Below are 21,710 nucleotides of genomic sequence, written 5' to 3' on the forward strand. Positions count from 1 at the left end.
AGCCAAGCCTCGAACCATCGTTTGTGCTCACAAGTCACTTTGTCCTCCACTTCTTCGACTGCTGGCTCCGATGCAGGAGTTCCGATGATGCCGGTGGCTCCGATGATCATGACGGCGGAGTTCCCATAACACTTATTGGAGGCCCAAGCAGACAGATATTGCCCTAGCTCTCGTGAGTGGGTCCACTGGTTATTGCGAGAGCACACAGCATAGCTGCAGGGACGCTTTTCCCTAGCGGTGTGTTGCGGGGAGCCATCCTCCTAAAGCAACATGCTAGCAGCACCCTTTTCTGTATTTTTCGCCCTTGGTGTGGGAGCCCTTTTTATTCTCGCGCCTCTCCGGAACCAGATGTTTGTGCAGGGCTGGGTGCTGCTGGAAGCAAATAAACTGTTTTCGCTAACTTAAGGCAATACCGTGTTTTCTTACATGCGCAGCTCTCGGAGCGCCCCCTTTAGCGGCCCGGGCGTACACACAGCCACGCACTAGATTACGCGAGGAGATGGATGACGTGGTGCCGTGGCTTGCTAAGCCCAAAACCACAGTGGTCGGTACTCCTGCGAGATACCAGACCGCCACAAATTCTGGTGCAAAAGTGCACACAACATTATCCGCACTACGTAGTTAGCTCTCCTTGTTACCAACACGCCACAATGCATTGCCAGATCAAAATTTTCTCTTAAAGGGACCCTGAAACGCTTTTGACGATTTTCTACAAACGTACTGAGTCGTTAGAGTAGGTCCTTCTGATCATTAATTGACACATCTAAGTGCTCCGTGTAAAGCGTGTAATTTATTATAAGGTTTTAAAAATGCACATCGCTGCCGATCGCAGCGCACTGCTCGGCGGAATTTTAAGCCGCCCCTACCCATATGACCGAAATCACCCATATGACGTCAGTGGGGCGAGCTATCCGATTGGCTGATCAGGGCGCGTGGTCAATAATTTTTCCAACTTTATGGTAACCAAATGATCTTCGTAATAGTTGGAATGTTAGTTAATTTGTTTTTATAAAAAGAAAGTAACAAAGAGAATGCACAAGAACAATTTTTCAGTACACCCAAGCACTTCCGGCAAACAGCAATGGTCGTCTGCTTGTATACAACGTACCCTGTTTTGAAGAGAGCTCCGCGGTCAGAGTCGGTCTCAGTCTTTTCGCGAGCACTATGATTCGACTTTGTTGCCTTGTGGACTGCAAAAGTAGCGACTGGCAATATGTCAAGCTGTGACATCACGTCCCTCTGCAAGGCAGCGTACGACCGAACTGGCTGCTGCGCATCGGACTGCCGCTATCCGATCGGCGCCAGGATTTGCGCGTTTGTGGCCGTCACTTTACACCGGAAGATTACTAACGCAATAGCGTTTCGCGAGTCCGGTATTAGGGCAAACGCAAGTGCAAGGGGACAGGGTCTGGCTGCTTAACTGTGCCATAACGGGATGAGCCATGAGATGAGCAGAAGGGCAAATGTGAATGGTCTGCACGGTGCAGCCACCTGGTGGCACAGAGCTCAACCATACACAGTAGCAGCAACGAAGTGAATTCTTCTTTGCTGCTGGTGTGTATTTTTCGCAGGAGTGTAATCATCAACACGTTGTTTTTATAAATGTTTAAAATGTTTTACACTTGGTTAGAGCAATATTAGCGCTTTGTTTGGCTGGTTAAGCGCTGTGCCAACAAGTGTCTGGACCGTGCAGACCGATCAGGCCGCTCACGTACGTCTACGCTAAAGTTCCTTCATCAGGTTGAGTTTATGCCTCCAGTCATTTGCCGAAATGATCAGCTTGCCTGTGGTTACCGGAATACCGGACACGTTCGGCGCTACGACAGATTGCTCGCAACGCACGCTGCTTCGATAGCTCTGCTTGGGGTCGACGGCCAAGCGGCAAGCGGAGTGGTCTCGCGCGGGCGGGGGCGGGCTCCAAAACAACCGGAAGTGGACGATGTGACGTCGCATCGTGACGCCGAACCAGTGAAGGCGGAGCTTAGTCCCGCTCGCTCGGCGAACGAGTTGAGGAGGAAAAGCATGGCTAGGGAGGAGGGTAACTTCCAATCGCTTGTAGCTCCATTAATACGTAACGCTTCACTTAAATTGTTGTGCGAATGTCCTACTTAAGCTGTACCCTACGCGTCTACAAAATTTGTCCGAACCGTTTCAGGGGCCCTTTAAGACGCTAACAATCCTGCGAGAAACAAGCTGTTTGATAACACTGTAAGAAGTCATGCTTGGACTGACCTTTGTTATACAGACAAAGATTTGACATTACCATTGACCAGAACTAACGTTAACTCTTACTCATTGCAGCAATATGTGTGACATGCTTTGTCTCAATACAATGTCTACAATAAGCAACTTCAGTAGTTCCTGCAGAAATAATTTCTTTAAGTAGACAATACAGCATACATACCACAAACAATATTACTAAAGATATAACTGGTTGCAAAACCAGAACCTTAGTGCTATTCTTAACACCAGTCGCTGCTTCACACAACACTTTTGCAACAACTTGTCTTGATGTTTTGTCGCTATGAACTGCTGCTATGATTATTTTGTTGCTATGATAACCATGTGCAAAATTCAAGGCTCCAACTGCTAATAGGAGCAGCAAAGTACTGCTTAATGGCCTGTTATAATTTTTCTTTCATGGTGACCCAAACAAAGTATGTACATGGCACAATTACTGTGCCCTTCTGGTTCACCGTAGCATAGTCACATTATCCACGATATGAATGTGTATGTTCACTTCCACTAAATTTGCTTTTGCACTTAATCAGGCTTTACTTTAATAGAAAGGCCCTAAATGTTTCCTCTACTTGTCTGTATGTGAAGCTACAGCACATTGCGCAGATGCCTCACCTGGTGCAGTTGTTCTCACAAGACACAGAGTCCCCTTGCAAGACGTAATTTTCAGGACATGCACAAGTAGATTTGCCACCAGCTTTGAGCAGGCACAATGTTGCACAGCCGCCATTATCCTGGCAGGGGTTGTCAGGCACTGCAGGTACAGAAAGGAAAGTGTGCACGAAAAGCACAACATTTTTGAAGCCATGAACACAACTGTTACACAGTGACAGTAGAAAGATACGAACTGGCTGGTATACTTACCATACACAATAGGGAAGGGAAAGTCAATGTGAAAGTAACACACCTTACACTTATTACCCACCCCTTTAGGGAAGCACACACAAAACTATGTGAAGCGACGGCCAATGTGGCCCTGCACCTAGCTACACCTGAACCCTCAATGGTCAGTACTCTTGCAAGTACTCAAGATCACCACATCCTACATCACTACTATCCCCCATAACAACCACTGAAAAAGGGAAAAATAATTGTGCTCATATAACCTGAACATTGCGATAGGCTGAAATTATTATTGCATACAGCAATGCATAAATCCTTATAAAATCAACCTGACAGAACTGTTGGCACAAAACAATGTTACAGAATCATTCAAGTTCTATCACCGCTGCTTAACAGCATTAATAAAAGCTACTACCGCTGCCATTTTGATTATCTGGCGGCCTTAAACCTGCACTCACACACGCCGATTCGTTGACAGCTGTAGCCACCACCAAGGCCACACTAGGCCTAGCTGATATGGGCCACGCTAGACCTGGCTAATTGAATGTTTGCTACAAGCTTCCAGCTGTTCGGTGCAGTGTTCTTCATCGCAAGAATTCGCAGATTCCAGCAATGGTACTGACTCCGCCTTTGTAGTACTCGTCAATGGCTTCAAGGCACAGAAAGCAGTACGCATAACATAATGCCAGTTCCCTAGAAAGTGGTTTTGGCACGTAAAACCCCATAATTTTTTAATGCCAGTTCCGAAAAGTCAGCTTCGATGCAATACAGTGCTGTTATGCGGTGAAGCATACCAAGAGTAGAAGGGTGCAACTGCTATGGAACACAGTATGTATTAGTTATGATACGTGTTCCCCCACCGTCTCCTGTCACAGTACGAGCACCGACACACCTAATAAGTTTACTGGCAAGCCTTCAGAGTTATTTTGGATGCGCCTGTGGCGGTTCGAGCCCTTGAGGGCAATAAAAGGCATGCATTTATGTTTTCGGATGCTTTTGCAGCCCCTAGGGAGTTTGAAAAATTGGTTGTGACTGCGTAGAATAAAACACATATATGAAGTAGTGTAACAAAAGAATTCCTATCTGTAAGTGTAACATTACATAAAAGGTTCCCACTTGTTCAAATGACGATGTCGAAGTTTAGTTATCAAATCAGTGAAATCAGTTAATGATATCTGAGGATGATTAAGATGTTGATTGCAACTACTAAGGTTGATGAGGAGAATGGAATAGTCTGGGCACATAATAAAGAAACATGTGCACTATGCCAGCATAAAGGCAGCAATAATATATTTACAAAACTATTGTCCTCTCCATGACAATCATGCACAAGTGGGATGCTAACAGAATAAATTCAAACGCAGAAAGCTGTAATTTTTTTAATTGCATGGAATAAATAAAAAGGTACAGTTCATTTCTCTCTATAGAGAAATCTGTGTCAAGCGTCACAGCTCCAGTCAATTACACCAGTATTATTCTCCCGCGAGCACAACCTACTGATTTGGCTTATATGTTTTGAGCTTTTCTGCTCAGGTTTGATAGGGTAATGACAGTACAAGTTTGACTAGGGACATCCGCCTTAAGAAACATAGCAAGATGCCATTGAGGATGATCTTGAAATCAAGAAGCTGAGGAAGGAGTGGCAAAGGATGGGAAAAATTGATGTAAAAAACACATCAGAAGCAATGACCTCATGCAGAAACAGAAGAGTTGTTAGAACAAGACTGAGTCACAGAATGTTGATGAACTCACTTGGCCTCTGCCTCAGAGGGTGTTGCACCTGGATGTCCATAGGTCGAATGGCAGTGCGAACTAGTGTGGTGATGTTGGAGCAGTTGTTTTTGTTGCAGTACAGCACCGCCTTGCTTTCCCAGTCAGTCCAGTACAGTTTGTCTTCAAACAGTGTCATAGCAAATACATGGTGCAATGGAGACGAGGGCCCTAAAAAGCAAGAGTGCAGCAACAGTCAGCGTGAAAGCTGCAAAGGGCGATGGCATTCACTGAAGCTTTCAGAATGTGCTGTTATTGGTGAGTGCAGGAGTACACTTAAGTGCACTATGCAGTTGTCACAAGATCTACCAGTAGCTGCTTCCAGCAAATGCAGTGGAGCTTGCTTCTGCTTTGTAGAAATGACTCTTGGCCCAGTAATGTATCAATTAGTTCACAGCAGCAATCTAACGGTCTATTACATCATGTTCCCCTGCATTCATTAGACAGTTTTAACTTCATATACGAGGGTGTTTTGTGTGCAAATATGAACAATTTCGAATAAGAATCAGATACACATACTGAACAGGGAATAGCAAATTGAATATAAAATCATCATATAGACACGGATTTATTAACAAGTTTGGTTATATTAATATGTTGGTACATCGCCATCACAATGTCAATGGTAAAAAATTTAAAAAATTAGACTAGTAAGCCATTGTACTAAATAATTGTTTTTCTGACTTAGGTTAACTTGGAAAATTGAGTAATTCCCACTAACCTGCCAACCTATGCATTATTATAAAGCATAAAATGCCCATAGACACAGAGGCATTAGACCCTGTGCCAGCTGTCACTCATTGCATTTGCTGTCAAATAATAAGCTCAGTTTTGGAACTGGGGATGTAAAAGTAACAAATGAGCAAGGCAATAGCTGCGCACACATCCAACCAAAACGAAGTAGTTTTGTATTGTTTGCTGTGACTTTTGCTTTGAAAAAAAAAAAAACTGCAAGAACATTGTCTTTTCTTTTTCCTTTGTTTCGTGCCAAATGCAAGCAAGACTTCAGGCAGCACAGCTCGTGCAACAAGCCCCTTCTGTTGTTTTCCTTCAGAGTGAGACAAATGACCTACTCAAGGTTGCCAAGGTACTGCATTTGCAAAAATATAGTGCAACCACTAATGCAAGGGGAGGTATGCTATCTTGTACTACATGAAGCAGGGAGAGAGCACCTTCGATTGCGTGAAAAAATGTGTTGATCTTAAGTACAAGTAACTATGTGTAATGCAGCCATACTTGTTTAGAATAGCGCCTGTTAGCACGCATTGTGGTATGCTAAAATGCCCGTCGTGGAACCCCCATCGCCAGCGAGATTTGTACTACAAGTCCCGGATTTCACTTGAGCGCGTATCATTGTAGCAGATCGGCCTTTGCTCTATTGCTCATGGAGGCGCAACATGGGCATGCTTGCAGGGAGCTGGCATATTTGCATAGTGAGGGCCGCGTGTACGGGCATCGCTACGGAGTATCATCCCATTGGACCTATACACCTGGAAAGGACATTCTTATTGCAGCTGGATTGTCCTGTGCAGTTGCCCCCATCCCATTTTGCGCTCATGCCTCTTGCTACAGAAAGGCCAGCTTCCCCCAAAGCTTAGACTTTCAGTGGCTGAACTCACTCTACAGGTGAAGTTTCGGCAGCAGCATAATATCATCACCAAATTCAGCACGTAAATCTGATGCAAATTCTTACATTACACAGAAAAAAATGCTAAGAGCCATGTTTGCTTCCGTACAGCCACCAAAATAATTGTTTCAAATATTCGTATACAATCACATATTCAAAAACTTTCAAATACCTACTGGTCAAGATGTATTTTTGGGCTAGTTTGTTCATATCCATAGTAAAACAGCGCCAGCGAACACAAGGGACCAGATGAAGAAGAACGACAAGTATCTAGTTATCGAATCAAATATAGATATTAAAGATATTGTGAGCACTTTTACAGCAGCTCATCGTTTTCATCTGTAATTAATTATCATCATGCCAGATCTTCTTCTTGGCGGGTGCTATCTGCAGCCTTGCCTGATAAGAGCGTTCGGTCTAGTTCCATCCCTTTAAGTTTGATGGTATTCGACGGTATTTGAAATTTTCGAATATTTTCACACCCCTAGTGTTTTGCAATTGCAACCTTGAGAATGCTACGTGAGCATATTAGACATTTCTCTGAATATTGTGTGGAGTCAGCATGCATGTATATAGAGCAGGCAATGCAAGTGCCAGACTATATCGAAACTAATAAGTTGTAAAAACTATTATAGTCAAAATAAGTTGAGACAAGTAGGGGCCAGAGCCAAGCATGGAGCCCACAACATATGCTGTGCCTACAGTATAAATGCGGAGAACTCCTGTACATCGGGAAGGTGTGCGGCAGATCTTTGAGTTCTAAGAATGCACACTGCACACTTGCTAAAGCTCTATGTACAAAAAGCCAACATATATGAGAAACAGTAGTGTACAAACCATTTCGAGCGAGAATGCGGATGTTGCCTCCATCCAAATTGGCCGTTGCAATGTAGTCATGCTTGGCATCGGCCCAAAACAACTGACGAGTGATCAAATCCAAAGTGAGAGCATTGGGCCAGCCCATTGACTCTGAAGACTCGTTCACCAGGACGTGCACATTTGTGCCATCCATTTCTGCTTTTCCAATGTAGGGGTGCTCGCCCCAATCTGTCCAGTACATATAGCTGAATATGAAAAAAAAGAAAGCCCATTTATCAGAGAGTGATAGCCAAGACATGACCAACTAGGTAATACTGTAACAGCTTCCTTGCCATTCATGATCTGTTCTCTGAGCACTTTGCATGAAAAAAAAAAAAAAGCATATTTAAGCAACAGCTCTCTGCGCATATACCACCACATTATAAGTGCACCTGCTCTCCTATTGTTCTTTTAGTCGCGAACCAGCTAGGGTTTGTATAGGAAGAACTTGCAAAGACTTTGATGACGACCAAATTAAGCAAATAGTCAGAGCTCTGCAGAACAACTAACACGTGCTGCCGTTTCCTGTGCCATAAAAAAGAGAGGGAGGAAAAAGAAAAGCACAGTGAACAGGAAGCTATTTATTCAAGAACAATCACCAGCCTTTGTGACATTTCTTGTTGCTTCAGAGAGAGAGAGGGAGGGAGGGAGGGAGGGAAGAAACACAGGAGCACTGCATTTTGGCAAATGTGAATGTACAGCGGTTCTTTGTCTTAATGCAAGGAGAATTATCACATAATGATCACACTTCAGCCACAGCTTCCTTCCAAATGGATAGGTTGAAGGTAAAAACAACCTGCACACTTTGGCCTTTGGCTATATACACGTTACGTTAACAGGGCTACAAAGAACAGCTAAATTTTACAACAAACAGAACAAGAACTGAGATCTTCCACCAACACTCTCAAACACTATCGTGAAAAAGAAATGAAAACTTAAGTGCTCAAGTTAAACCAAACTTGATATGATAGATGTGCAACTGTTCAAGAATGGCTACACACTGCAACTAGTACTGCAAAAGGAAGTGTTTTTGCTACTGAGAACATAAAAAGTGGATGGGCTTACCCATCAGAAGGATCCACAACTATGGCACGAGGTTCTTCAAGACCAGTTCTGATAAGGACTTTACGAAACTTTCCATCCAAGTGAGACACTTCAATTGTGTCTTTGCCCTTGTCACACCAATAGAGGTTCCTGCCAATCCAATCCACAGCCAGGCCATCTGGATTCTGCACTGTTGTGGAGTGCAATACCTAAAGGCACAAAGAGTAACCACAGTGAGGGAAGGTGCAACCAGCAACATTTGTTAAAGACTCTTTAAAGTGGGTCAAGACAAAGCACATCAGCATATGGTAAACAATAGGAGGTGTAACTAAAGGGCATGACAGTTAACTTCCTCAATGTCTGTTAATTTATTAGCTTTTACTTTAAACGAACTATCTTCTAAAGTCCTGAAAAGTGTGCATCCAGGAAGAAAAAATTGTAGCTGGCCACTAAAATGACTCACCCAAAACAATGACAGGTAGCCTGACCACAGGACTATAACGGTACATTGACAAATGTGACAGTGATGACAGCAGGATGATGATGACCACACACATGCAACAATGGCACAGCAGATAACATGTTGTAGTCCTGGAATTGAATCCTGGATATGGGCAGACTTTTCTTTTCTGGCAACTCTACTGAAACATCATAGTGATAACCATGGCAATACTTGTGACATGTACCGCAAAACTTGGCTTACGTACCAGTAACAGATTTTGCTGTAGGGCTTATTATTTCAAGTGTCAAGCATTGAATATAGAATAATGTGAAATAGACAGGAGTGCTTGTGTTCAGTCAGTACTAGCCATGCTGAAATGTGCTTGGAAGTGTCGTAAGAGTACCAACAATAAGAAGCTGTTTCAGGTATATGGTTTCGATGCACCACTTGAGTGTTCATGCAGAAGGACCAGTTCTTGCCCACCAAAATCAGTGCAGTCCTTGGCAATGTCTTTTTGTGTGCAAGTACAGCGCTGACTAGGCCTCGCAGATAAAACAGTCTTTCGAGATCATCTAGACAGCACCTATTTGTGAGAATGGCGACAGGTAACCATAATGATGCATTTCAAGTAAATAAGTGTTTCTTCTGACCTCAGTTTTCAATGCTGCATTTTTAAAATTTGAACTCGTTAGTTCAAATGTATTTTGCATGTCCCACTGAGGTTGAATAACAGAAATCAATCAGCTGCACCAGTAGGCATGTAATTTTTAAACGTAATCAACCTGGTAACAATGAAGCACTCTTCGATTCAAACAATTCTCCCTACCTCGTGTTGCAGCTTCCCTTTGAGGCACATTCGCTTGATGGAGCTTCCCACTGCAGTCACCTCCGACCAGTAGATACAGTCATCGACAGAGTCGAAGTCCAGAGCCACAGAGTTGGTAAGGTTTTGAGCTAGTATCTCAGAACTGATTTTATGCATGTCGATCTGCCGTATGTAGTAACGATTTGACAACAGCAAATGAGCTCGCACAGCTGCAAAAGAGATGAAAACAACAAGGTATGTACTAACCACACAATGAAACAAGGTCTGTTATGGAGAATTCCAGCAAGTACTGCTTGATAACTGTTGCTTGTTGTCGACATGCAGCGCACAATGAGTAATCACTAAATGCGTTCTGATGTGCACCCTATTTTAGCCACACCAAGAACGCTTAGAAGTGAGAGCTAGATGGGAAAGTATAATGAAACAATTCTTTTTGCTACATTATGCTCCCTTCTTATCACTCACCACTCACGAGCAGCTAATTCTGTTGATAACATAGGTGGAATGGGCCACTTGGGCCACTGACAAAGTGCGAAAAGGAACAGAACAGGAATAGAATTGTTAGATTATCTTGACCATGGCACAAGCGAAGTACGTTTACTTGTCACAAAGAATCATGAATTTGTAAACATCTGTTTTGCATTTGTTATTTGCTTACATCCAGCATTCAAAGTGTCAGGAAGACACTGCTGTTACATGACCAGGATGGGCATGTTCGGGATATACGACTGGGAGGTGCTTTGCAGACCCTTGGCACATTGATGCATTAGCTGGCACATACCTCCCAAAACCAGCACAGCCCTAATATCCTTGAACAATTTATGAATTAAAAAAGTGAGTTGAAGTTAATTTACAAATGAAATGCATTTGCTGAACTTGATGCAAATGGCCAAACCAAGACGAGCTACTCAGCTGTTGCCCCACAAGCAAAAAAAAAAAATTTTCTGTAATCGGTGACAAGAAATGTGGGCTCTTTGAACAGGTTGCAAACGCTGTATCGTTCACACAAGCTGAGTGGGTACTCAAGTCTTGCAGCCTCTGATGTTAGTTTTCCTCGCACAACTCTTGCATCTCCTGATGTTTGGCTTCCCCACGTGAACCACACAATAGCAGAAGTTGGCGTTGTAGTTACAGAGCTGTGACAAGAGACGGTGCAACCATTCTGGTGCAAGCGCCACCTGACAGCGTGGGTAACATGGGTGCATGAAGAACTCACTTCCTCCTCTTTCATTGCAGGACATAAGTGTGCGCATGTTGATTGCATGCTCATCGATGCTCTGCAAAAGGGCTTCCCATTTGGCTTCAGAGCACAGTACTGGAATGGGTAGACACAACTGTTTAGATGCACTTTTGCTTGCAGGACAGCACACACTAATGACTCAGACAACGGTGCTCAACATGGGCAAACAATACAGTAAAACCTTGTTCATACGTTTTGGAAAAAAACTGCGACAACAAACTTACTAACAGAAGAAACATGCGATCCGAAGTAACTAAAGAACTTGACAGACTCAACTATTGTTGACATATACGTAATGTGAGGTGTCGCGTACATCATTGCAGCATGAGACACTGACGCGCATCGAGCTGGTGGTGCTCCGGCAGCTCCAGACACGTTTTGTTGTTATCCCATTGCGTGTTGTTTTAAAAGGGCGACAGGCAACAAACGAAATCGAGCTGGTGGGCAACGCCGGATGCCACCGAAGCGAAACGTGATGCCCACATTGCACTGCCTGCAGCAGGGAATGGCGGCACACTTAGATTACTGCCTACTAAAAGCGTGCAGTATGTTGCCAATGGCACTACGCACCATGCGCTGTAAAACAAATAGGTTAAGATGCTTTTCACAATATAACACGTGGCGATAGCTGTGAATGTGGCGTACGACGACCTGGGCGGAGATTTGCTGGTACCAGAATAAACTGTGCACACTGTCGTTTTCATGTGAAACGAGTGGCTATGTACTATTCTCAATCACGCACGCCTTGCGCCTTTTCTTGTTCACATGAGATTTGGCAGCCGCCGGAAAACATATACAACCGCAGTCTGCAGCAGGGAATGGTGGCACGTTCCAGTTATCACCTATTAAAAGCATGTGCTTCTGACGACACCACGCGCTGTGAAACAAATAGGCGAAGATGCTTATCGCAATAGGATTCGCGGTGATAGCTGTGAATGCCACGAGCGACGACTCTGGAGATTTGCTGGTACCGAAACGAGAAACAGAGTGCACCGGTGTTTCACGTGAGATAGGCGGGCGAGTATTGCAGTGAAGCTGCTGCAGCGGGCAGCTGAAAACTGTTCTCGATCGCGCGCGCCTCGCGCATTTTCTTTTTTATACGAGATCTAGCCGCTGGAAAATGTATCATACGATCACAGTTTGGCAACGTACTGAACATAATTGTAAAGAAATTTTGTGTTTCGGGAACGTATGAACCGGTAAAAAATGAGCGTAACTCTATTAGGTCATTTTTAGTGTTCTCGATTGCGCATGCTGGCGCTGGGAAAATGTACGTAAGGTGAACGTATCAACAAGGTTCTACTGCATTCACTCAGTATCCTTGTATGGTGAGTCAAACTTAATCGATTCCTTAGCATGTTTCCGTTGAGGAGCTATTCCTTGTGTGTGTATTGGGTAGCTGGCATTCTTTTATGTAGGAGAAATACATGCCCTTTTCTTGTCTTTGCACTCTTGTGTACTGTGTCCTTTATTACCAAGAGCTTTGTTACCGTATTTACTCATATTTACACATACCGTATTTACTCGAATCTAGGCTGACCCCGATTCTAAGCCGACCCCCTAAAGTTCGAAGCCAAAAAAAGAAATATATATATTACCTCGAATGTAGGCCGAGAAAAGAAAGCGAGGACAGCGTTCACAAAATGCAAACAGCATTTATTGAATCTGAACGTGCAGAGCTCATTCAACGTCATCATCACTGCTAGACTCGTCGCTGTGTTCCTTGTCACTGTCACCTTCAAACAGTGCACTATCTTTGGTACCGTCAAGCGCATTAGATATGCTGCACTTTTTAAAGGCATGCATGATCAAAGTACCTGGGATGTCGTTCCATGCTGCAGCTACCCAGCCTGCCAGCTGCGATAGCGATGCATGTTTGATGTGGCCCGTTGCTGTTAGCATGTGGTCTTCGTCAGTCAACTAGTGCATGTAATATTTCCGCAGACGATCCTTGAAAGGTTTGTTGATGCAGACATCAAGTGGCTGCAACTGGCCCGTCATGCCGCCCGGTATGACAGCGAGGTCCATGTTCAGCGCAGCCTTCACGTTGTCGATCAAGTGCCCACGGTAATAGTCGTCGACAAGGAGCGAGTTGTTTGTCAAAAGGGCTCCTGGACGCCGTCGCCACACAATCTTAACCCACTCTTCTACCATCGCACCCGTCATTCACCCGTTCTCATTTGCCCGCACAATGACATTTCTTGGGAAAGTTTCTAGAGCAGGCAGTGTCTTCTTTTTAAATATCATATAAGGAGGGAATTTATGTCCATCAGCTGCGCAGCACAGCATCACAGTTGCGCGCTGCTTCTCGTAGCCCGCAAAGCGCACCTTCACCTCCTTGGCACCCTTTTCATTCACAGTGTACGCCACTGGCATATCAAAATACACAGCCGTCTGGTTGGTGTTGCCGATTTGCCCAAAGTTGTAGCCTGCCGCTTCTCTCTTTCGCAGCACGTAGTGCTGAAAAGCTATCAGCTTTTCATCGAAATCCCTTGGCAGCTTCTGGGTGATTGAAGTGCGACGTCGGAGGCTGAAGCCGAAGCACTTCATATTTCTGAAGCCAGCCCCGGTTGGCTTTGAAATCCTTTCGCGTTAGGCCTCACTCCCTCGAAAGTTCTCTAGCTTTCGCTTGGAGCACTTCTGTTGTCACTGGAAGGGCAGCTGCTCTCTGCGTCCGAACAAAGTCGGCCAAAACTGTCTCGACTTCGTGGTGACGGCCTTTCCTTGGTCTCTTAAATGCCATCCTCGTTGCGGCACACACAAAAAGCTGCTGTCGTAGTCCCCTCCAACGACGGATGTTTTTATCGTCGACGCCGAAGTGCCGCCCGGCTTGAAGGTTCGACAATGGCTCTGTGGCTATCACAACTTTTCGATTGAAAGTGGCACTGTAGTGGCATCTCCTGCTTGGTGCCATCGCGATAACACCATGCCGCACACCAAAATGGCCGACACGACACAGGTCAAAATGGCGACCTCGCTTGTGTACGGTTGGCTACTGGCATGGCTAGTAGCGGCTGCGATACTGACTTTTCTAGATGGCGCTAGCTATGCACCATATTTAGCAGTTTCAATGAAAAACTGGTGCATTTTTTGAAAATCCTCGAATCTAAGCCAACCCTAGAGTTTGGAATACGATTATTTGAAAAAAACTATCGGCCTAGGTTCGAACAAATAGGGTAAATTGCAAAATACGAACCAGAGCAATACATTTTTTAACTAAGGTCAAGGTAAGTTGGTTCAGTAAACATTTGTTAATTTATTTATTGCCCACTTAGTCATTCGACACATGGATAATTTGTACAATCTTTCTGGTCATGTAAAATTTGAATTAACACACACATCTTCAAGAAACCAATCAGCCACAAAGTGCACCTATTTTACAGCATGCCAGCCGTCTAGGACACAAAGGAACGCACTTCAATCTAACAGTGAAGCATCAGGTGTACCGTGTCAAACATACTTACAGGAGTTTGCCTTGCAGGTGCGGCCTGCATCAATGGAGAAATAGCCATCCGCACATGTGCAGGCAAACGACCCATACGTGTTGCGACAGTGGTGTGTGCAAGGAAACTTGGTGGTGCATTCGTCCACATCTGTGAAAGACAAACAGCTCAAAACATCTATAGGCATCAACGCTACCATTCTGTGCTCAAACAGGTCGCGGACACACTGAGGCTTTCACTTCTAAACCTCTCGTAACATTACAGCACCAATTGTAAGCGAAATCTCACAAATGCTGCCGGAAATAATTATTCTTCGGCTCATCATTACATACTTCTTTAGCTTCATAGCACAATGAACTTATGGACTCCAAACATCATGTCCTTTGCCGGGTGAAGCAAGGTGAAATGAATTGACAATCATAACAAAAATTGTTTGGAAGTTCCAGGATGCATTTGTAAAATAAATAATACATTTACAATTTTAATTAAGAACAGTTCAATGTGTGGTGTGAGGCACGTGTGGCACAGCTCTCCAAGTATGTCTTGCAATCCTCACATCATGCACAAAATGTCACTGTGTACACTTGCTCAATATTTCAGCAGTAAGAACACCGGGCAATCACCTGTAACCAAGTGTTGTCGCTTGCCCGAGTTTTATCTTCAATATCACTAGAAAACTAAGTTTTTCTTTACTTAGATACACACTAAATAAACTACTTGTGTTGGGTTCCTACTTCCCTACGCTCGATTTACATGACCTACGTCGAACCATGAAGTTTCCTTCTAGGACTGCTCATATTGTGTTGACAAGGCAATTTCCTGCATAATGCTTTACAATAAACTTCGTAGTACATTCAAACCTCATAACGACGAAGTTGCGTATGACACGAAAATACCTTCATTATATCCAATATTCGTTATAAGAATACATTCATTACATGCTGATATCGGCAAAACATTCTGGATTTACTTTGTTATATCTGATACGGTCACCGTCCAGTTTTTCAGATGCCCTCATGATACCGCCACATACTCCATAGAGCCAAATTTCAGACGCAAAGACCCTTCGTTGTCCGATTTTCCAGACTTTTTGCATTGACTGCAGATCCAAGATGGCACTAATTGAAGCCACTACCGCCGCCATTTTGATTATCTCGCAGTCTCTAAATGGCACTCTTTCACACCGATCCGCTGTCAGCCCTAGCCACCACCACTGCAATGCTAGGCCTAGCTGCTTCGACGCTCGCTACCAAGCTTCCTGCTGTATGATGCTGTGTTTTTCAATTAAACAATTTGCCACTGTCAGCAATGGTGCCAACTCCGCCTTTGTAATCATCATCAATGGCATCGAAGCACGGCAACCATGGCACATTACATAATGCCGGTTCCCAAAAGTCAGTCAGGTGGAACAATTGCTGGCTATGTATGCCAAGCTAACCCCGCCTGCTGTACCACCACCACCACTGCCAAAAGTCAGCTTCGACACAATAGAGTGCTGTTACGCGGCGAAGCTGAAGCAATGTATTACGGTGAAGCACACAAAGAGTGAAACGGGGCCATTGTTATGGGACACAGTATGTATTAATTATATGCATTCACCCACCGATTCCTGTCACAGTACAAGCCCCAGTACACCTAATAAGTGTACTGGCAGGCGTCCAGAGCTATTTTGGATGTGTCTGTGGTGACTTGAGTACATGGTGGTATTAAAAGGCAGTGTGTCAGAATGGAATGGAAAAAAAAACATTTTTTGACCAGAACGAAAGCATAACCGAAAGGTTATTTATTATTTTGTTTCAGAGGGAAACAAAATATTTTTATTGGTTTTCAGTTCAACGGGAAAGTTGTCAATCCGAAACAACCAACGTCAGGCAACATCAGCATTAGCGCATATCTCAAGGCTCCACATTAGCACGTACCTCACGCAGGGTTAACACGAGCGATAGTCAGTCGAGTGCTCCATTAATCTAAGACTGCAGCTCGATGCACTAGAAGATCATAATCATAGCAAAACCTAGGGCTTACACGGTGAAAAGCTTATCGTTTTGTTTTCAACGGGTACAGTGTTTTGTTAGCGAAGTTTTAGCAGTCATTCAAGTTTATCTTAGCGGAACAGCAGTCTCGCATTTCAGCGAGTACACTCAATGATGTGCTGCTTCTGAGATCATGCTCAGTGCCTTGACTCAAGGTGCTGAGCATGATCTCAGAATTCATAATTCAATTATTGAGAACATTAACCCTGTCACGGTCAATGACGTAAATATACGGCGCCGCAAACAAGTCCAAAAATGGTCGATGCCGTATATTTACGGCGCCGCCTGTATGTTTAAAAAGCGCACCAATTTCCAAACTTTTTCTTTTCTGGCATGTGCTGCCACTATGTGGGGATACAGGGAATTTTTTTCGTGCGCCTCCCTCTCTTGGTTTTCGTTGCATGGCTTGTTATAGCGCTAGTTTGCTCCTGCGTGTCTATATACTACCGCTCGCGCATTGGTGCGCGCGCATGCAAGCGGCCGTTTGCATTTTCTTTCCCGGGCAGTTTCGGCTTCTTGCGCTTGCAAAATTGATGGCTATCTCGTTACTAATAACTCAAAGAGCAACCACCTCTTTCTCGCTCGTTTAGTGCTCACAGGGGTGCGCATAGGAAGGATGCCACCGTGCGTACGTTTCCGTTTCTTTTCTTTTTTTTAAGACTCGTGAAAACTAATTGCCCTAGCTGGTTGGCGATAAGATAAAGATTAGCAGAAGTTTGTCACACGTGTTGCTTTTTTTGATGGGCACACAACCAAACAGTTTTCTTGAGTGCGCGCACCTATGCAGTTCGATTACGCTATGGACGTACGTATTAGTGTAAGAGCAGGAGCATTTGAGACTTGCGAAATATTCTCGCGTGTGGATTTTCAAAGCCTTGAACTATGTGCATAAAAATGCATAAAATTTTTAATTCTGATAAGTTTATTTCCTTTTTTATTGTTGTTATTAATGAATGAAGAGTGCATATATACTAACGCAAAAGATTTTTTTCTCACTTTACGATCACCCTAGAAACATTACGGTAAATTTTTTTCAAAGTCCCTAAGAAGAATTGGAATCTGCAATAAAAAAAATCAACCCTGGGTGGTCGCATACGGTGAAAAAAAAATCGACCCTCAAGGGTAAATACTATGTTTTTATTGCTACAGTCAAAATTCATTACTACGAACTCCACATTAACGAATTTATGAATATTTTAAAAATTTCTGCTAGATTGCTTATATTTTCAACATAAAAATATTTCAGAACTACGAGTTTCAATACAGCGCATATTTCAGAATAACACATAGTTTATTTTCCTCTTTATAACCGAGGAACACCAGTATTACAAATTCAGCTGAAAGCAACACGGCAACTCTCGCATGAAACAGAAACCGCGAGTGCAGTAGCTATCATCATCACCATGTGGATCGCCAAGTGCTTCCCCATAAACTTCCCCAAGAACTTAACGATAAAAGTTTGGAAAATGTTTGAGCGAGATCCAACAATGAATGCAGCTAGCGACGGTGCCAAAAAGAAGCGAAAGCATTTAAAAGATGATGCGTCAACAGTGACAGCACACTATGCACCAACTAGCCCCAGAACGCGTTTTACTGCAAGCAAAAGCAGTTTTCACTGCAGGTCAAATTGGACGTATTGCAGGAAATCGACGCAGGGAAAAAGCAAATCGACGTGTGCAGACAGCGTGGCATTGCCCCATCGACCGTCGCAACCATTTTGAAAGACCGAGACAAGATTGTAAAGCTTCACCGGGAATCGTAACTCGCTCCTACGAGAAAACAACTGTGACTGGGAAACTTTCAAAATGTGGACCAAGCTGTTTTCATGTGGTTCAAAGATTCCAGATGGCAAAATTTTCTCAAGTCTGGCCCAATGCTCCAAGAAAAAGCCAGCGAATTTGCAGATGCCCTTGAAGTAACAGGGCTCGACACCAGTGCGGGTTGGCTTTTTTGCTTCTGCCAAAGGAACAGAATAACTTGGCAGGTAGTCTCAGGTGAGGAAAAGGCTGCATATCATATTGACCGCAAATAAATACAGGGACAGTGGAAGAGAACACATAAACATCCCCGCCTGTGTCATTTATGTGTTCTCTTCCGCTGTCCCTGTCTTTATTTGCGGTCAATATAATATGCAGTAAACACCAACTAGGCCAAACTGAAGTTCTTTGGAGAAAAACGCTGCAGACAGAGAAGGTGCGGATTCCTGGCGCAATGATTGTTTCCTAGAGGTGGCTGAATCGTACCCTGAAGACAATATTTTCAATGTAGATGAGACAGCATGTTTTTATCAGCTCCTGCCAGATTGGACGATGCACTTCAAAGGGCAGCAGTGCAAAGCTGGGAAGAAGTCGCATCTTCGCATGACAGTCCTGCTCTGCTGCAATGCAACAGGCACGAAGAAAATTAAACTGCTTGTCATCGGCAAGTACACGAGGCCTCACTGCATGAAAAATGACATGCCGTTACCGTATGACTACCTTGACAACAAAGGAGCCTGGATGACCAGAGAACTCTTTTCCGAGTGGCTCATCAAACTCGACGACCAAAGGAGGAGGGATGACTGAAGAATTCTACTGGTTGTCGAAAACTGCTCTGCTCACATTGTGAATGTTCGCTTGATGCACATTCGTTCGGAGTTTCTGCCAATAACAACACATCCTTACTGCAACCCCTAGACCAGGACATTATAAAAGTGTGAAAGCAGAGTGTCGTAAGTGCCTTGTGCAGCAGTTGATTAACAACCTCCGCCTAAAGCAGCCGACTGCAACAAATATTCGTCAGGCAGTGGAAATGCTTACAGGAGCTTGGTAGAACTTGAAGGCATCCGCCATTAGCAACTGCTGGCGAAAAGCAGGGCTTGTCAAAGTGCCTGTGCATCTTTAAGATGACCTGGAGGTGACCGACAACAACCCAGGAGACCTGTGGACCGAGGTTGTGGAACTGCTGCCCACCGTCTCTTCCTTCGACGACTACGTGGAGAGCGACAGCACAGCAGTAGGGGCGGTAGACCTGGCAACCGAAGAGACTGTTAGCTGCATTCGCGATGTCTCCAGTGATGATGACAACCCGACGGAAGACGACTGTGGGTCACCGAACAGAGAAGATGAGATTGCGTCAAACATTGATGTTTTAGTGCACACGAACAAAGTCCGCACTTTCATCGCTCGGTGCAATGACGTACCCGATTCCTAAACGGTCATGCATGCTGCATCCGCCAGAAGAAAATCACTGATTTCTTCAAATAAAGCAGCTTTGAAGTGAGTGAAACATTTTTATTTGAGAGTATGCTTGTCTGCACACGCGTCTACTGCCAAGGTACGTCATTTTCATTCCTAGGTTTGTCCACTGGCTTATAACCGGAAGTTTTTCATTACGACAATATTTCAAAATAACGAACAATTTTTGGCGGTCCCGTGTGATTCGTTATATCGAGATTTGACTGTAAATGTTTGCATGCAAACAAAAAACGTTATGAACCGTCCCGGATATTTTTTCTTTTTTCCGTTATGGAGCAGAACCGGAACAGAACTTTTTTCAGTGGAACGAAACTAAAACGAGAAGGAAAAACAATTTGTTCTGACGCCCTGGTAAAAGGCGTGCATTCATTTTTTCGGAGTGCCTGATTTTTCTGACATTTTCATAGCCCTTAGGGATTAAAAAAAAATAGAATGTTGACTGTTATTTATTATATCAGTGTTCTTTGTATCAAGGTTTGACTTTATTTGAGACTGTGAAGCGGTGCCTTACCCAACAAAGTAATGTGCAGCATGTATTAAACCTTCCAACCTTCATCCCACAAAAAAAAAAAGGAAGAGTTGCAGTTTTGTTCGAAAGGCAAAGCATCGATTGCGATAGCAAATTATTAGACAGCTGTAAGAAGGATAGTAGATTTATCGGCCATATGACCTAGTAAAGATTCCCTTACTAACAAAATTAACAAGCATGGTGTTAAGTGCACACAGGCAAACATGAACACATCTCACTCGATGACTGCGGACACTTACTGCAAAACAAAGACATGAAGGAGAGCGGCAGCAGCAGCGCGCTAATTGTCCTTCGTGCTGCCTCTCACTTCAACGTGACCCAAGCAGTGAGAACATCGCACACGCAAAGCCATAAAACCATCGGTGTGCCTATAGACTCTGTACCGACTGTTAGATAGGGCCTGCGTGGTCATGCTTAGCCACACCACAGGCAGCAGCCGTCAAAGTAGGACCCCCCCCCCCCACCTGAACCCTGCCGCCTTGCACACGATGGAAGAGGGCATGTATGAGATCGAGCTACCCTCCTTCTAGGCTCACCCTCGCATGCTGTCCCTTACACCCGCAACATTATTACACTTGGACTTTATACGAAACAGCATGGCGACACTGATTATGGAAATGCGGCTGGATTGTCCATATAATTGTTATCGCAATAAAAACATGTGCTGCTAGTAATCGCAGTGGAACTGTTCACACGTGATTAAATTGTACACCTTGATTCATAGTACTGACCTTCACAGATGCGACCATCATATTTAGGCTCAAAGCCAGGGTGACAGCTGCACTTGTAGCCTATTGGGCGGTCCTCACAAAGCTGTGAGCAGGCGTGGGTCGACAGCTCGCATTCGTTGATATCTGAAAAAAATCAGAATAGAGGCTTAACTATAATTTTTTACTATCATCTACCAAACATGACATAGCTCAACAGACAGTGCCTTCATGCCAGTGCCATGTGACCTTATTAGTAAAGTATGTTAGTAACAGTCAAACGCTATGTATAGTGTACGGCCGACCTCTGGTAATCCAACATCAGTTATTGATGCTTTTGACTTTGGTCAATTGCAACTTGAAAACTTTAGTAAGTTCCCAATATATTTGACTCTTGTGAATTTAATTTTAAAGAACTTAAAATTCTCGTTAATTCAAACAAATATCAAAATTTTGGTTGGCCTGCTACATGTTCCGAGGTAGCTTGAAGCCACTTAATTGAAAAAAAAAAAAGAATTATTACTTCATTCAAAACTTTTGTCTTGTCAGGCTAGAGCAATGTAGCCAGGAATATTTTAGTAAGAGTACATAGAAAAAGCACAATTACAGTTGCCAACCAATTTCTTTTTATACGAAGGGGTTGTAAGGATACCTGAATAATAGGCTGCTCTAAAATATAATTTAAAAATAATAATAATCTGTTCCATTCTTATTTACAATGCCAGCAGTACAACTCTCAATGTTCTAGATGCTGAGCTTCAGTGAAGTAATATCTACTTGAAACTTCATGATGATCTGTGCTGTGAGTCTTGCATTGTCACAAAGTGCTGAGGTTGCATGCGATTTTGACTGTGTGACAACTGGCAGACTAGGC

At 43.8% G+C, this 21,710-nt stretch overlaps 1 protein-coding gene across 1 annotated transcript in view; it reads right to left on the reverse strand.

Annotated features, from left to right (window-relative positions):
• Positions 1 to 21,710, reverse strand: part of LOC126541462 (prolow-density lipoprotein receptor-related protein 1-like) — a 230,185-nt gene that overhangs the window by 68,158 nt on the left and 140,317 nt on the right. Inside the window, 7 exon segments of the mRNA XM_050188197.3 lie at positions 2,854 to 2,992; positions 4,834 to 5,022; positions 7,316 to 7,542; positions 8,402 to 8,589; positions 9,649 to 9,857; positions 14,353 to 14,481; positions 20,861 to 20,983. Of these exon segments, the coding sequence (XP_050044154.2) occupies positions 2,854 to 2,992; positions 4,834 to 5,022; positions 7,316 to 7,542; positions 8,402 to 8,589; positions 9,649 to 9,857; positions 14,353 to 14,481; positions 20,861 to 20,983 (1,204 nt within the window).

The sequence above is a fragment of the Dermacentor andersoni genome, chromosome 2 (assembly GCF_023375885.2).
Source record: "Dermacentor andersoni chromosome 2, qqDerAnde1_hic_scaffold, whole genome shotgun sequence".
Taxonomy (NCBI): Eukaryota; Metazoa; Arthropoda; class Arachnida; order Ixodida; family Ixodidae; genus Dermacentor; species Dermacentor andersoni.